The 18,222-nt window shown below is 37.0% G+C and overlaps 1 protein-coding gene and 1 long non-coding RNA gene across 5 annotated transcripts; one reads left to right on the top strand and one right to left on the bottom strand.

The window, feature by feature from the left end:
* The first annotated feature begins 97 nt into the window (after positions 1-97).
* Positions 98-11,060, top strand: LOC114456631 (ras GTPase-activating protein-binding protein 2-like). Of its 4 annotated transcripts, none has more exons than XM_028438528.1 (12): positions 98-128; positions 4,955-5,073; positions 5,149-5,221; positions 5,371-5,538; positions 5,930-6,034; positions 6,913-7,012; positions 7,269-7,397; positions 7,593-7,705; positions 9,816-9,966; positions 10,109-10,237; positions 10,434-10,546; positions 10,681-11,060. In XM_028438528.1, the coding sequence occupies exons 2-12, from the start codon at positions 4,979-4,981 to the stop codon at positions 10,882-10,884; spliced, it is 1,380 nt and encodes a 459-aa protein (XP_028294329.1). In that variant the 5' UTR covers positions 98-128; positions 4,955-4,978; the 3' UTR covers positions 10,885-11,060. The 4 variants fall into 4 exon arrangements, with proteins under 4 accessions (XP_028294329.1, XP_028294328.1, XP_028294331.1 ...); XM_028438527.1 differs by lacking the exon at positions 98-128 and adding an exon at positions 3,510-3,710; XM_028438529.1 differs by lacking the exon at positions 98-128 and adding an exon at positions 3,759-3,887.
* A 3,518-nt stretch (positions 11,061-14,578) lies between these two features.
* Positions 14,579-16,905, bottom strand: LOC114456634 (uncharacterized). Its single transcript, XR_003672857.1, has 3 exons — positions 16,704-16,905; positions 14,882-15,256; positions 14,579-14,792 (listed from the first exon to the last, which is right to left on the bottom strand). It is a non-coding gene; the product is annotated as an uncharacterized LOC114456634 (long non-coding RNA).
* Between the last annotated feature and the right edge of the window lie 1,317 nt (positions 16,906-18,222).

Raw genomic sequence — 18,222 nt, 5'->3', positions numbered from 1 at the left:
GACGTTGGTTCACATGTTTGTGACATGATTTCTCATCCAGTGTGTTTATGTTTTTATCTTTGTAGAGATCTGGATGGCGTAGTGGCAGCCATGCCATCAGAGGCCCTGGAACCCATCCCAGTTCCAAAGTGAGTGTCCTTGAGTTGTTTTAATTGTCTTTTTTCTGAGTGACTCTAGATCAGAGTGTCTCCCTGCTCTCTCTCTCTACTACTCTCAGCTACTGTTTCCCTGCTCTGCTCACTGTTTGTGTTTGTAGTGGAGGATGTGGGGCTAGAAGCTCGCATGTTAAAATAAAACAGCAACTTTTTGCAACATTTAGCAACAAACCATGTTTAAAACATGTATGTGAATTTTTGTTTATCTTACTTTTGTATGAAAGTAGATTTGTGTCTTTATTATTCAATCAAAAAAATAAAAAATTCAATAAAATTAAACAAAATCACGTAAAAAAAAAAAACCTTTTCAATCATAAAAAAGTTAACTTAAAAAATAAATATTTTCAATCAAAGAAAAAACTTTTTAAATGTAAAGAAAAAATATTTGAGACCCAAATGATTGTATTTATACCCTTTTTTTCTTTGAATTAAAAGTTTTTTTTAATTGTTTTTAATGAAGTCATCTTTTTTGTATTAGGGCCATATTATGGGTAGTACATTTGTGTATTTATTAATCAAAAAATAAAACATTTCAATCAAAGAAAAAAAAATCAATCAACATTTAAAGTTGAATGTTAAATCTAAATTAGTTTTTGTTTTGATACTTCAGGTGAATTTTCATTTTAGTTAAATCTTTAGTTTCACCTGTGACATTTAGATTTAAAATTTAGATTTAACATTTAGACTGTGTGTAAACTGTGCAACTTGGTGGCAAATAACTTTCCCATTTTAATACATATATATATATATATATATATATATATATATATATGCATGTACACAGTATTTATATATATACACATATGTATATATAGTATAAATACTGTTGTCATATGTACATAAAGACTCAGGAATCAAGATGATTATAGTATGTGATTATTAAATGATGGAGAAGGGTTAGATTAAATATGTTTTACTTCTTTCTACCCTGTTCAGACATTTTAATCTGGATGTGTGTGTGTGTGTGTGTGTGTAATTTTTGACACGTCTGGAACAAACTAATAAATGTTTGAATCCAGATGCCCAGTCTTTCGTATGATCTCCATTGTTTACTCAACATGCTTCATCATGCATAAAATCATTTTTAAATGGTTAAAATCTGAGGTTAAATGTATCTGCAGATACAAAGAAAATGAGTCGCCTTTGCTGTGGAGTTTAGTTCTTTTTATTATTGGTTAGGAAAAAAAGACATGTCACTGGGGAAACAGACATTTGTGTCAGACCTGTTACTGTGAAATAACCATGGAACTAAACATAACAACCCTGGATCAACCTGTCACTGTGAATGTTCATGGACATAATATTTTCATTTAAATGTTCACCTGCACTACTCATCAATGCACTACTGCACTATTATCTTATTATTATTATTATTATTATTATTATTATTATTATTATTATTATTATTATTATTATCTTGTTATTTTATTTAGTTTGCACATATTAGTCTAACTACTCTTATACTTATATATTTATATTTATGTTTATACTTCTTTTTGTATTTATTTTTCTTTATTCTAGTTGATTGTTATTATTTAATGTTACACTATCTGAGAGAGCACAGGTCACCAAGACAAATTCCTCATGTGTATTCATACACTCTTGGTCAATAAAGTTGATTCTGATTCTGATTCTGATTCTGATTCTTCTGTTTTACCGTGGTTGGCATGACATCCCGCAAAAAAATGTAGCACCACTGTGAACAGGAAGTACACTGCTGCTAGCAAAGTAACGGGCAAACGCACCATATTGTAACGGTAATTGCGTTATTTCTTTTAAAATTATTGCATTAGAGTATTAGTTACTGTCAATAGTAACGTTAACACTGCATATGACCCGTGTTTCTACTATGGAGCCGTGAGTTTCGATGTCCGTGTAATCATAAGTATGGCCTTACAGCTCATATCAGAACAAAAATGAGATCCATGGGGTCAAAAAACTGAAGAAGAGCTGGAGACTGTTGTAGCAAGACACAAATCTGGACAAGGTTGTTTTTGGTGTTTTTTCTAAGAGCTCAGTGGTCTCCATAATTTTGATTTGGAAGATGTTTGGGTGGAAAAACCCAAATCTCTAGTAGAACTGAGATGTATTGCGGTGTGGTGGACTCACTGGCAATTATTGAGAGGATTAAGTCCAAAATAAATCATCGTAAGAAGTTTTTGGAAAAAGAATGTGCTTTACAAGCCCAGTATGAAGAACAGTGTGACAGTATCCAGCATGAGGAGACGGAGAAGCTCACGGAGCTGGAAAATGAGAATCAGAGTCTCAGCAAAGAATTGTTGCATCTCCGGGAACAGTTGGAAGCTGCAAAAACTAGCCTGTTAACACATACTACAGAAGAAACAAGACTTATAGAAGTGAACTTCTATAAGTCAGGAGCTTCAGGAGCGTATACAAGGTTTGGAGTTAGAACTCGAAGAGCAAAACAATTCACTTGTAGCTTGATAGAGAAAATGGAAAGTCACATGTGTGAAAAGGATTTGGAGATTCAAAGTCTTAAGGACACATTGAGTGATCTTCAGACTGGAATGAAGAAACAAACCAATCCCTTTCCTCCTGAGAACGACATGGAAAACACTGTTAAGGAGTTGATGGAACGTCACCAGGAAATGAACGGACTGGAAGGAGAAGAGACCAAACTAGAAACACTTTTGGAAGAATGTGAAGATGCAGAAACCAATGTTCCGTTGGGTGAACCAGTGGAGCTACAGACTGGGACCAGTACTAGCTCTGCTGATGGGGAGCAGACATTTTCACACCGTGCTGGCATCGCAGCAGCTTGTAAAGCAGCTTCAACACTAGCATTAGCATACGTGGTGGTAAAAGGACGTCACAGTTTCCTTTTCTCAGGTAACATATTTTAAACTGTCATGACATTAAAGTTCTGTACAATTTTGTCTAAATCCGTCTCTCACTCGACCAGCAGGGTATGGACCATGTGAGGGGCCCTCAGGAGCTCTAGTCATCAATGAGCTCCTTATGAGAGAACTTTTATACAGGGACACATCAGGGCATATCACCTCTGAGGAAAACTGGCAGTTGACAGTTGAAACATGTCAGGAGATAAAACGTGCATGTTCTCCCCATGCTGCGTGGGTTTCCTCCGGGTACACCGGCTTCCTCCCACAATCCAAAAAAGTGACAGAAAGAAAAAGAAAAAAGAACTGATGTTGACAGGTAGTCATGGTAACTCAGGATAAGTTAGAACATTACTGTTGACAGGTAGTCATGGTAACTCAGGATAAGTTAGAACATTACTGTTGACAGGTAGTCATGGTAACTCAGGATAAGTTAGAACATTACTGTTGACAGGTAGTCATGGTAACTCAGGATAAGTTAGAACATTACTGTTGACAGGTAGTCATGGTAACTCAGGATAAGTTAGAACATTACTGTTGACAGGTAGTCATGGTAACTCAGGATAAGTTAGAACATTACTGTTGAAAGGCATCTTGGTAACTCACGGTTAGACATCAAAGTCTAATTGGAACTGTGAGCGCTTCACTGTAGTTACTTGACCCACAGTACTTTGGACCATCATCAGAGCACACAGAGGTATGTAGAAACTGCTAAATCAGCCTGATAGCACTGGTATTAGGTGTTTGATGAATGTGATGATGCATTTATTTTGTTGTTTACCTCGAAGATGTCTGGGGCGCCGTTTGTAAAGTTGGATAATGCCAAAATAAAGAGCAACTTTTTGCATTATTTAGCAAACCACATTTTAAAAATGTAAGTTAAATTTTCTGTTACTTTTGACCAGATTTACAGCAATACTTGTAACATTTGGGACATTTTTTTCTCTTGTATAAATATTATGTAAATGTTAAATGTAAATATTAAATGTTAATTGTTAAATGTAAATGTTAAATGCTAGATGTAAATGTTACTACTAAATGCTAAATCTAAATGCTTAAATATAAATATAAATGTTAAATATAAATAATAAATATAAATGTCACAGGTGAAACTAAATATTTAGCTATTATGCAATTTCACAAGCGTTTGTTTTATGTTATGCTTTTATTTGCATAATTAGCTTCACCTGTGACATCTAGATTTAACATGTAACAATTACATTTAACTCTTATATTCTGATTTAACATTTTGATGTAACATTTAGATTTACCATTTAGATTTGACATTATATTCAGATTTAACATTTAGCTTTAACATTTAGATTCAACATTTATATTCAGATTTAACATTTAGCTTTAACATTTAGATTTAACATTTAGCTTTAACATTTAACCTTTAGATTCAGATTTAACATTGACATGTTTTTACAAGAAAAGAAATTTCACAAATATTGCTGTAAATCTGGTCAAAAGTAACAAAAAATTCATACATGTTTTTTAAATGTGGTTTGTTGCCAAATGTTGCAAAAAGTTTATTTCAGTATGCGTAACTTTACAATCGGCGCCCCATAGAGACGATTAATCTGAATGTGTCTTAAAATGAGTCCTTGAACTACCATGACCCTTAACAGATCAACATGCCGTCTAACAGGCTCAAAAACCTGATTTGCTTGCCCCCACATTTATGCAACATTTATTTTTGACAAAAAGTGCAAATTTATGTTGCCAGTCAGTTCCCCAAATTTAGGTTTGTAGACTATTCTGCTTCTTTCTATAGACTATAATGATCTTTAATACAAAAAAAATCCTACAACCTTAATGATCAGTTACCCTAAGATTATTGTCGCATTGAGTTATAAAGTATTTGTATTTGATTGCACTTGTTTTAGACAATTTGATGTTGTCTAATGTCTTCCCCTCTCCCCATTTTTTCCTTCACAGCACCTAATATTGTTTACCAAAGAAATGGAGATGGAGAAGTCAAGTCCCCTGTTTGTAGCGCAAGAGTTTGTGAGGCAATATTATAGCCTCCTAAACAACGCTCCAGATGTTTTGCATGGGTAAATAAAGACTTCAAAAGCTATAATCAGTTACCAGAATAATTAATTAAAACGTTGTTTTTGTTGTTGTTTTAGGAGTAATTCTTCCTATGTTCATGGAGGACTTGATACAAATGGAAACCTGGCTGAACCTGTGAATGGACAAGCGGTAGGTTTTGCCAAATCTTGAAATAATTGTGATTCAATGTGTTTTATTATCACTGTTATGTTTTAACAAGAAAGCATAGGATTTATAAATGTCGAAGGTGGATTTTATTTTTTATTGTAAATTCTTTTTGTGCCATTTCTGTCTTTTAGGGAATCCATGAGAAGATCGTGTCCCTCAGTGAATGCCACACAAAGATCAGGCACGTGGATGCCCATGCCATGCTGAATAATGGAGTTGTTGTGCAGGTACTTGGAGAGCTGTCCAACAGTGGCCAACCAATGAGGAAGTTCATGCAGACGTTTGTTCTTGCTCCAGAAGTGAGTATTTTTATGCATCATCTTGTTCACCTCAAAAATAATTTTGTTCCGTTCTGGTTTTAGCGTCACTACACAACATTTATCAATGTGGTCATTTTATTTCTGACTGAACAGTAGAATTTTGTGTGAGCAATCCAATGCCCTGTCAATACAGCTTGAAGATGGTTGGAAAGAGAAGCCGTAGTTAATAAAATATACTTGAGCACACTAGAAGAAAGAAGGCTTCAATGAATCTGTTGACCACTGTATGGATTAAGTAGACCAATAGACCAATTCCTAATGGCACAATGGGACTGGTGATGTCAGTGGTTACGGGTCATTTGTGATAAACACGGGCTTGAAAGTTGGGGTGTAACGATTCATTTTGACATTGTACTATGAATGTTTTCAGGGTTCGGATGCCAAAAAGTATGATATACACAACAACATCTTCTGCTATGTGGATGAAGTATTTGGTGACTCTGATGCTGAGCCAAAAACCCAACAGACACCCAAGGTAAAGCAGCTGTCTGTAGTTTATTTAAAACTGTATATTAGACAAAGTCAATTATAATTGTAATCACGTAATTGATAATTAATTACACGTAATCATTAATTATAATTGTAATTGTAATTGACAATATCTGTTGCAGTTGTAATCGTATTTTGATTGTAATTGAGTAAAAATTGTCAATTAGAATTTGATGAAACACAAAACAGTTCTATGGCTTACACACATGTAGTTAACAATTAATAAAATGTTTCAAATCAAGTTTTCTAAACACCTGTAAGTTAATCTTTACACCCCTACAGGTGTAAGGGTCAGAAGAGTGAGGGGCAAGTGTATCACATAATATAATAGGGACAATACAGTTTTACATAGTAACAATAATGTGAATGTAACTGATGTTTTGTACAAAGAGTTTACAGCATAGCTAAATACCAACTCCTCTCCCTATTTGGGCTTTTACACAAGATATTATAATCAATGCACGACATTGTACACATACAAAAGCACATACAGTACAATCACCACAACACTATATGAATAAAAGTTAGTAAAATTGTAATTGAACTGTAGCAATTGAGAATTGTAATTGACTTACAGGGGAAAAAAAATATTTCAAATTTATCTGCAATTGGAAAAAAAATACTGATTACCATAATCATAAATGAATTGTAATTGAACATTATTCTGAGGACTGTGTTGAGTTTTTGACTCTAAAAGGTTTTTGACTCAACAGTAGCTGACATTGATCAAAGATGCAGCCTTTATAAAAAGGTGATAGAATTGTTTAGCTGCCATAAATGTAGCTGTGTGTAATTAAAACAAAACAAATTCAAATAAGGGGGTCATCTTTTGATTTTTTCTTCTGTCTGTTTTATCTGGTGTAGCCCAGAGTTGGGTCCAAATCAAAGATGCAAAAGGCACCCCTGCCCCCCAGAGCCCAGCACACTGACCGACGAAGCTTCCCTCCACAAAGACCTAGAACTGGTAAGGCTGAGATTGAAACTTCTAGAGGAGGGAGTGGTTCACGTGTTGGTGTTTTCTTGTGGGTTTAGTTGTAGGATTATGAATGGACGCACACATGTCTCATGTTGTTTGAATGCCTCTGTCACAATTAAATGGTGTTCCTTCAGAATCACAAACAGGAAAAGTTTTGTTAATGAAGGAATATTTGTCCTGTATTTAACACTATAGAAGTGACCCGGTGTGTAATTTCTCTTCTGTTTGTTGCTTTGACTGGCAGGTGGCAGAGATGGTGGACCTGGAGATACGGACAACAGCCGTATTGTTCGATACCCTGACAGTCACCAGCTATTTGTCAGAAATCTTCCACATGACACCGATGAGAGCGAGCTCAAAGAATTATTCATGGGTAGGTTTTTTTGCAAAACACCAGTAGTTTCACTAGTCTAAATAAAAATATGCTAATTACATAAGGTTAAAAACAGAGGGATAAGTTGAACCGATTTTTGTGGTAAAATGATTTCCAAATCATTTGATTCATTTGCCACCACATTTTGGTACAAATAAACTGTTGTTGAATTGTCCTGCATCTGTGTTCCCGCAGCATATGGAAATGTGGTGGAGCTGAGGATTAACACCAGCGGTAGAAAGTTGCCCAAGTTTGCATTTGTGGTCTTTGACAACTCTGATCCTGTTCAAAATATCCTTCAGGATGAGGTAAGGGGCATTTATCAAAATGTATTATCAACTTTCATTCACATAGTGGTGATTTGGTTCTTGATTTAATTGGATGGTGTAGTTGGGATTGGCTCACCTGGTGCATCAAATGTTTAAATCATTTCACTGACGCTGTGAACCCCAATGTTCAAAGTATTCATTTATTTTTTTTAGAACTTTTTATTTTGATTTTTTTTTTTTTTTTACAAAACAGAACAATATCAGACAGAATCAGTGATAAAAACAAAGAAGTAGGAAAAAGGTACAAAATATGAAAATGAAAAATAAATAGAATTTCATAAAAAAGTTTAATATTTTTGATCACTCATTTCAGAAAGTCAAACCGATATATGATCTAGACTCATGACACAGAGTGAAATATTTCAAGCCTTTAATTCTTGAAACTTTGATGAATATGGCTTACAGATAATGAAAACCCAAAATTCAGTGTCTCAGAAAATTAGAATATTGTGAAAAGGTTCAGTTTTGAAAAGTCAATATTGTCACACACGTTCCTTGTATATGAACTGTAAGTATATTAAATAAACAAATGTGCTTCATATACCCATTTATGTTTTAATTTAGACTGTATTATTATATTATTAGCCGAGCTAGCCTAGCATAGCCACATTGCGTAACGAGCCAAGTATCATGTCGACATAGGCCTATATAGACACAAAAACACATACATAAGCCGACCTTAAAGAAAATATATGCATCCAAGCTTTTTTAAGTCCTCATCTTCTCCATTGTGTAGACGCCAGGGCTGTTAATGATCTACTCATAAATATCAGACCATTGGAGATCTGGCCATGTTGTTGGGTCGTTTTTCCATGAACCTTGAGGTGTTTGGTATGGACATGATTCCAAACCAACCAGATGTAACTTCCCTTCATATTGGTGCTTGGCCTTTAGCTCAAATCTGCTGAAATATTCATACAACATTGAGTAAAACCTTCGTTTTGTCCGCGGTAAATAGTATAAATAGCTGTTGTCAAGCAAATATATACACCTCTTAAAATGGCAGCGGGCGTTGCTAAGGCAAATATCCCGGATGATGATGTCACAGCGAAAAGGTGTGTAGTCTGGAAGCAGAGTGATGGTTCGCTCAGAGCGGCAGTCAGCAGGGATCACAGCCCCCTATGTGTGTGTGCTTGTGGTGGGGAGGGGCTGATGGCAGCAGCAGCTGATCGGGACAGTATCTACAGTGATACGTACAGTCATGTCAGAATCTCTAAAACACCAGAAAAATCTCCAATAACACAAGATAAAGTCCATACATTTGTCACTAGTCTATATTGAGAAAAAACTCGCTGAGTGTTCAGAAAATATACTAGTAAGGAAGGTTTAGTTTCACTTTCGGTTTAAAAAACGGAGCGGAGAGAGGATTCTACGACTTGCAGCTTTAACTCCTTGAACAAGCCTACATTCTGAGTGAACTCATCCTTTAGTAACTCCGTCAGTTGATCATTTAAATCATAAAAGTGGCGCTGTTAATGATAAGTGCTGTAACATACGGCCAGAGTGAGAAGGAAAATTATTGATCAGTCCTCTCTGCTGTCACTCAGCTCTGTGGACAGACAGACAGACAGACAGACAGACACAACGGTATCAAAATTTGGATACGTTCCAAGCCTAGAAGTGCCTACTTTGTAAATACCTGTAAAAATAATTTGAGGAATGGTGAACTTAGTCCTGCATTTGGGTAAAAGATTTTAAGTGTGTTCCTTCCAATACATGATTAAAGGTAATGAGACCTTTAGCTGCTCATCTCCTAAAACCATGATCTGAAATCAAAGGTGGAAAATCAATTTTGCCCACTATGGGCATTGCTCGAGAAATAGATCCACTATCTTTAAGCATCTTTTTAACTTCTGCCCAAAGCTTTATAGCATGTTTTATCCATTCATTTCCAATCTTCATTTTATGAATAAGTTTCAAGTCCACAAAAGGCAGGGCAAATAACTGCATCCCTAACTTCACCCTGTTCTATTTGAGTCCACTTTGCCTCCTTGCCTCTGCTGATCCAAGTTACAATTGCAGTAAGCTGGGCTGCTCAGTAATAAAATTTCAAATTTGGTAACACCAGACCTCCTTTATCTCTCTACAGCCCATACTATTCCGAGGTGAGATGCGTCTGCATGTGGCGGAGAAGAAGACATGGGCAGTCCGTGAACGTGAACGGAAAATGAGGCTCAACAATCGGGGACCCAGAGGTTCACAAGGCATCGTGGAAAGCGGAATGATGCGTGAGCACGACGGTAGGGGAAACAGGAAAACCCCACCTGAGTTTTGTTAATAAACATAAATTTTCCTTATCTGAAGGAATATTTGTCCTGTATTTAACACTATAGAAGTGACCCGGTGTGTAATTTCTCTTCTGTTTGTTGTTTTGACTGGCAGGTGGCAGAGATGGTGGACCTGGAGATACGGACAACAGGCGTATTGTTCGATACCCTGACAGTCACCAGCTATTTGTCAGAAATCTTCCACATGACACCGATGAGAGCGAGCTCCAAGAATTATTCATGGGTAGGTTTTTTTGCAAAACACCAGTAGTTTCACTAGTCTAAATAAAGATATGCTAATTACATAAGGTTAAAAAAAAGAGGGATAAGTTGAACCGATTTTTGTGGTAAAATGATTTCCAAATCATTTGATTCATTTTCCACCACATTTTGGTACAAATAAACTGTTATTGAATTGTCCTGCATCTGTGTTCCCACAGCATATGGAAATGTGGTGGAGCTGAGGATTAACACCAGGGGTAGAAAGTTGCCCAAGTTTGCATTTGTGGTCTTTGACAACTCTGATCCTGTTCAAAATATCCTTCAGGATGAGTTAAGGGGCATTTATCAAAAAGTATTATCAACTTTCATTCACATAGTGGTGGTTTGGTTCTTGATTTAATTGGATGGTGTAGTTGGGATTGGCTCACCTTATTTTAAATATACTGACTTGGATTATCTCTACAGCCTATATGGTTCCGAGGTGAGGTGCGTCTGAATGTGCAGAAGAAGAAGGCATGGGCAGTCCGTGAACGTGAATGTGAACGTCGCGAAATGAGGTGCAACAATAGGGGACCGCCCCCATCCGCGAGGCCGGCGGTCAAGGAGAAGGTCGCTCCACGACCCAGCACCACTAAGAAGAGAATTGCCAAAAGAGTGGATGAAGTCTAATATGATCTTCAAACGTTCTTGTTGATTAAGAAAATCTTCAATAAAAAGCGAACCATGTAAAAAACATAAAGTGATTTGATTGAATGAATGTCTTAGCAGCAGACTCGACGTCCATAGAAATATACTATTACATACAAAAATAAGAGTTTTAATTAAAGTTAATATCTAGCACAGACACACAGGTAGGAGTGGGTGATATGAAAAAAAAAAAATCACATTACAATTTTTTTGTAAAATAAATTTTTTTTCATTCAAATCATTTAGACTATTTTATAGTTTTTTTTTTACCAATAAATCAAAGGAATCCACTTAATTGAAAGGAAAAAACAAATAAAAGATAATTAAAGACAAGGTCATTTTCAAATATTTTTTAAGTTGTAAACAAGCAAGTTATCAAACTGGTTCCAAGTACAATTAACAACAAACAAAAGTTTTTACTTTCTTTAACTAAGTGGTGTAGCATTAGCAACACTTGCTACATAACAAGGCAGCATATCAGTCTAGTATCAGTCTAACCAATCTGCACCGCCCATCCCTCCTCGACGATACCAGGCCCAGAATCACTCTTCTCCTCAGGCCAGCTGTGTTCAAATTAGAGCAACACAGGTCTGATGTGTGCTGGGTCCGGACTGCAATAGCTCTATTTTTAGGAACAACCAGAAAAAGTCAGGGCCTTATGGAGTTAATGCAGCTTCTTTAATTCCTGTGGTGACAGGTAACACAGGTAAAATTGTGAAATTAAAGAAAAGCAAAAAGCTTTATAGAGATAAAAATTTGACTCCTATAACATGTCATCCAAAAAGTCCACCAGTGTCTCCAGTAAAGTCTTTAAAATTAGCTCTTCTTAATGTTAGATCTCTTGTTAACAATTCACTACTAATTAATGATTTTATTTTGACACATCACTTGGACTTTTTATTTCTTAATGAAACATGGTTGAATGATGGTATCAGTAATACTATTCTCAATGAAAGTGCACCACAAGACTTTATTTATTTAAATAAGTGTCGTACTTGCAGGAAAGGTGGTGGAGTTGCTGCCATTTTTAAATCAATATTTCAGTGCAAAGAAATAAAATTTGGTGATTTTATCTCCTTTGAATATATGTCTTTCTTACTGAAGGGTGATTCAAGAGTTCTGTTTTTAGTCATTTATAGACCCCCAAAATATTCTGGAGAATTCATGGATGAGTTTGCTGAACTGCTGTCAGTTGTATGCACTGAATACAACTTTGTAATAATAACAGGTGACTTAAATATTCATCTAGACAATAACATGGACAATACTGCCAAAGAACTGTATGCTTTAATGGATACTTTTGGTCTTACACAACATGTGACTGGTCCGACACACACTCAAGGTCACACTTTGGATCTGGTTATCTCTAAAGGTGTTGATATCTCTGCTGTTGATGTAAGAGACTTAGCTCTATCTGATCATTTCTGTCTTTTTTGACCTAGAGACTGTAACATCTGTTCCCCCTACTTCTGTGTGTTTAAAGAAAAGGTACATAAATGACAACACAAGTGCACAGTTTATGGAAGCCATAGCAATGACACCAACATTGAGTGCTGAGACAGTTGATGATCTTTTGGATGAGTTTAATACAAAAGTCTGTAATGTCATAGATGTGGTGGCTCCAATCAAAACTAAGAGAAAACCAAACACACAGAAAACACCTTGGAGGAGGACTGAGATAATGCAGAATTTGAAATCTGACTGTAGAAGAGCTGAGCGTAAATGGAGATCAACAAAACTCCAAATTCATCTAGAACTATACAAAATAAGTCTGTGAAAATTCAATGATGGCTTGTTCAAAGCAAGGCACAACTCTCGCACGTTGTTTTCTGTAACTGAAAAGCTCACAACCCCCCCCCCAGATCAGATAGCCCCTGAATTACTGTCAGCTGGAAAATGCAATGAATTTGCTGTATATTTCAATGAAAAAAATACAATCAATAAGGTCAAACATCAGAACAAACCAGCAAAATCACAAAACGCTTGAACAGCTTCAACCACTGAGGGATAAGTCAACTACAATGTTAGAGTTTATTACAGTGAACCCAAAAACAATAGAGGAAACTGTTCAGCAGCTAAATCTATCAACATGTTGTCTTGACACAATACCTTCAAACTTCTTTAAAACTGTTGTAAAGTCATTTGTCACTGATTTGTGTCAGATAATTAACTGCTCATTCCAATCAGGCACCGTACCAAAATCCCTCAAAGTAGCTGCTGTGAAACCTCTGTTAAAAAAGAGAACACTGGATGCCTCTATACTGGCTAACTATAGACCAACCAGAACCTTCCATTCATGGCCAAGATCATTGAGATGGTGGTCTTCAACCAACTGAGTGAATTCTTAACATTCAACAAAATATTTGATAAATTTCAGTCAGGTTTTCGTTCTCATCACAGCACTGAAACTGCTCTGATCAAAGTGATCAATGACATAAGGTTGAACACTGATTCAGGAAAAGTATCTGTTCTCATTCTATTGGATCTAAGTGCTGCATTTGACACTTGTAGATCATACAATTTTGTTGCACAGATTGCAAACATGGGTTGGACTAAATGGAAAAGTAATGCAATGGTTTAAGTCATACTTGGAGGAGCGAAGCTATTTTGTAAGCATTGGAAACTTTGAATCTGACAGATTACCAATGTCCTGTGGGGTTCCTCAGGGCTCTGTTCTTGGACCCCTTCTGTTTAGCCTTTATATGCTTCCTTTAGGACAAATTTTACAGAACTGTAAAGTTGATTATCAGAGCTACGCAGATGACACACAACTATATCTATCACTGAACCCAGATGACTATGGTCACATTGAGGTGTTGTGTGACTGTTTAGAAAAAGTAAACTGCTGGATGAGTGAAAACTTCCTTCAACTAAACCATGACAAGATGGAGGTGATTATCTTTGGTAACAAGGAAAAGAGGACTGCTATCAGCAAGTATCTTGAGTCTCAATCTTTAAAAGCTAAGACCAAGTCAAAAACCTTGGTGTTCTGATTGACTCAGATCTTACATTCAGCAGTCAAATCAAATCTATCACAAAAACAGCTTCTACCACCTAAAGAACATCTCCAGAGTGAAAGGTTTAATGACTCAGAAAGATCAGGAGAAACTGGTCCATGCTTTTATCTCCAGCAGACTGGACTATTGTAATGGTCTTCATAGCTACAGCTGGTTCAGAACGCTGCAGCTTGGGTCTTAACCAGAACAAAGAGGTCAGAGCACATTACTCCAGTTTTAAAGTCTTTACACTGGCTCCCAGTCAGCCTCAGAATAGACTTTAAAGTTCTGCTGCTGGTGTATAAATGTGTGAATGGGTTTGGTCCAGAATACATCAGTGACATGTTAGTCAGGTATGAACCCAGCAGGTCTCTCAGATCTATGGACACAGGTCAGATAGTGGAGCCCAGAGCTCACAGTAAATATGGTGATGCTGCTTTTAGTTGTTATGCTGCAAAGAAGTGGAACAAACTGCCAGCAGAGTTGAAGTCAGCATCTAATGTGAACATTTTTAAATCAAAGTTAAAGGCACTTTTTTTCTCTACTGCGTATGATTGAGAGAGAGATTTTTGGTCATTTTGTTGATGATTTTAATTGATTTTACTGGTGATTTTAATTGTTCGTATTGATTTTAAACAATTGAATGTTTTATCATGTAAAGCACATTGAGTTGCCTTGTGTATGAAATGCGCTATACAAATAAATTTGCCTTGCCTAGTGATTCCCATTTGTTATTGAGGTAACACACTCATATTAATAAAATCCTACTTTAAGCAGTGTTCAACGCCTCATTTCTGTTACAGGGCTGGTAAAAGCTCAGGTGCAGATGACAAACACACGGAGAAGGAACTGAATTTAACTGTTAATTTAAATAACTTAGGAAGTTGGCAAGACCTGGTGGAAGAGAGAGGAGAGGGATTAACTGAGAGGGTTTAGTAAATATGAATCTGTAACGATGGACTAAGCAAAGGACTGAAACTAACCTGGGGTCCGCTAGAAAGAGCGAGGCTGAACTTAGTGTCCAGGGAGGCGGGGCCGAGGGTGAGGATGGCAGGCAACGGAGTGAAGCCAGAGTCTGATGCTGACAGGGACAGGATGGCTGGGGATTCCGAGAGGCAGAAGATCCAGGCAGGAATCTGGGGGGGGGGGAGTCTCCACGACCCAAAACAAATGGAGGCAGGCAGACAGACGAGCAGCAACAGGCAGAAGCTGAAGCCAAATGAACAAAGATTTCTCTTAGTAGAGCTCTGACTCAGCGATCTGACTGACTGAAGTCCAGGGTGCTGCCTTTATGGGGCTGCTGATTGCATTCTGCAGATGGAACTCATCAGCAATCATGCCACTCACTCACAGCACCACTGGAAAAAAGAAAAGAAAAACAGGGAGGTAGAGGGCATGACAATTTCACACAGTTTAGACAATAATATCCTTTACAAGATAAAACGTTACTGCTTTGGTTACATTAGGCCTGGGTTATATGGACCAATATTTATAAGTAAGTAAGTAAGTAAAGTTTATTTATATAGCGCTTTTTTCAGACCAGGGTCACAAAGTGCTTCACAATTTACAGTTTAAAAAGGGCGCAATGCCTATTGCCATTTTTCCTCAAAATGGCAATAGGCAATAAAAACCATTTCTTTTTTATTAATAGTTTTACAAGAAAAACAATAATGGGTCAAAGTCAGTGGAGCCACAAAGACCCTTTTATTAATCAACAGTAGCTCAATAACAACATTTTGTGTCACTTTTGTCTTTTTCCTTCATTAAGGCTGAAATGTGTTTAAATGATGTAGTGTTGCTTTTTTTAGGGTAGCTCTGATTTGCTGAAATTCATTTTTAAAGTAAATCACATTCAGGACACTGTCTCTTTAAGAGTGTGGAAACAGCCACGTTAGCTTCAGCAGCAGATCTCTGCTGAGGAGCGACAGAGACTTAGTTAGAGAAGAGAAACACATGCAGTGTTTTCTAAAACATCTCTCAGTGCTTCAACACTCAGAACTGATAGAGTTTTACAGAACAGACAGACATCTGCACTGAGCCTCTGACAGACAGTCGCTAACACAGCTGACTGTGTCTGTCCGGGAGGGGGAGGGGGTGTACCTCTGTCCTGTTTAAGTGCTTAATAATTCTTCGGTGTCCGTAACGCTGACATGCTGACTAACAAATGGTGTGATTTGGCAGAGAAAAAAACCTTTGGATGTGTTGTGTATGGACCACAGACATAAGACACAGACACGGCACCGCGAGGGTTCAAATGTGAACTACAGATGGTTCTACGATCTCATGTTTTAATCCTTAACAATCTAATATCGTCAGATCGTACACCCTTATACACACTTGAGTGAGAGAGAGACACACACACACACAATGTTAGTTTTTTAAACGAGTAACCTACCACTATAAAACACACACACACACACACACACACACACATACACACACACCCGTTTTTATTACACCGTGAGGACCAATGACAGAATGGTGTCTTATGGGATCCACCCTTTCTGAAGTTCATACAGATCTGATTTTAACTTCTAAAATCATGAAAAATTTAAGGGAACACACAAAACACTTGAAACCTTAATTTTAAAAATCGGTCCCCACGGCGTGAGTGATATTTCAGGAGGTGGACCCCACCAGGGTAGAAAAACCAACACACACACACACACACACACACACACACACACACACACACACACACACACACACACACACACACACACACACACACACACACACACACACACACACGCGCACGCGCACGCGCACACACACACACACACACACACACACACACACACCTACCTACCTACCGGACCGGATGCTCGGCTCTGGTTCCGGTCAGGGTTAGGGCTGAGTCCGGGCTCGAGGCGGTGATTATGTAATGGTGCGCGCGCTGCTTCACACAGCCTGTAGCATCTCCACGTGCACTCTCTCTCTCTGTGGGAACGCTTTGTTGTTGTTGATGATGATGATGATGGACACGAGCCTCCGTAGTCCGCTCACGTCGTCTCAGCCTCGGTGCAGCTCACTTACCCAACGAGCCAATCACAGGGCAGTGAATAAACGTAAACACGCGTTGATTGGCTGAGCTGCAGCAGATCACTATCACTACTCTCACGTTCCCTCATTGATGGTTCCACCTCTGTGTCCTCAGAGGAACCACAGAACAAACTACAGCTGCTTCTCCATCACAGTACGAGCACATGAAAATATGGAAGTAGGGCTGGGCAATATATCGAGAGTTAAGATATTTTAAGATTTCTATTTTGGTAATATAAAAAATAACAAAAACAACATATTTTTTATTTAATATTTAAATACTCGTTTTAGACGTCGCTGCTTCCGTTACTTCTCAGAACAGCATGAAACACCTCAGTTTGACTGAGTGTGTCAGTATGGAATCACAGGAGTGCCAAAATTAAAAGGAAATAAATGTGGAAATAAATTTAAAAAATATATATACTAATGTAGTCATATTCTTTTTCTATTTTTTCTTTGTCTTTTCCATTTGCGTTTTGACATTCCTATTACTTGATGGCTCAAGCTGTCAAGTGAAAGCAATAACCGGGGCTTTCTGTCTAGGGTGACTAGTCGATACCTGATCACATGATCCCTCCTTGCAGTGGCTATGTATTAGCCATGTTCAGGGTTAGGAGGGTTACTTTAAAAAAGTAATTTGGTACAATTACAAGTTACCTGTTAAAAAATGTAATCAGTAACTTACTCTAAGTATCACTGTATTATTAAAGTAATGTAACTGGTTACTATTGGATTACTTCCAGACATTAAAATAAAGACACAACAGAATAGAATACCGTGAAACCTACTCACTGTATTATTTTAGACAAACTTAAAATCACCTTTTACAGTCACATTGTATTAAAGAAAATGTTTTAGTGTGAGAGAACCCACAGTAGTTTAAGAAAAATAAGATGTCGAAAGATTGTCAATCAATTTACTCATTAGTTATGAACAATTCTGTTGAATCATTGACATAGATCACAGACTACACTATAATGATTATTGTATGGTGTATAATAATTGTTATTGTTACAGTTTTGTAATATATGTAAAACAAAGAAGCACCACCTGAAAGTGGTATGTCAGGTTTTAACTAGTTCTATAGTTATAGCTACAAAGGTTACATACACAACATAGTAACAATTGTCAGTATATATTTTAGTTATTAACATGCTCCAGGGTAAATTATAATTCCCCTACACTGGTGTCAGCATGTCATTCATGTGTCATGTAATGTACAGGTAATGACTTTAATTAAATATGTGCCAAATACAATTTGCTGAAAATTATTTCCAAGATT

This window comes from Gouania willdenowi, chromosome 22 (genome assembly GCF_900634775.1).
Source record: "Gouania willdenowi chromosome 22, fGouWil2.1, whole genome shotgun sequence".
Classification (NCBI taxonomy): Eukaryota; Metazoa; Chordata; class Actinopteri; order Blenniiformes; family Gobiesocidae; genus Gouania; species Gouania willdenowi.
This window is presented reverse-complemented; position numbering and strand designations above follow the sequence as displayed.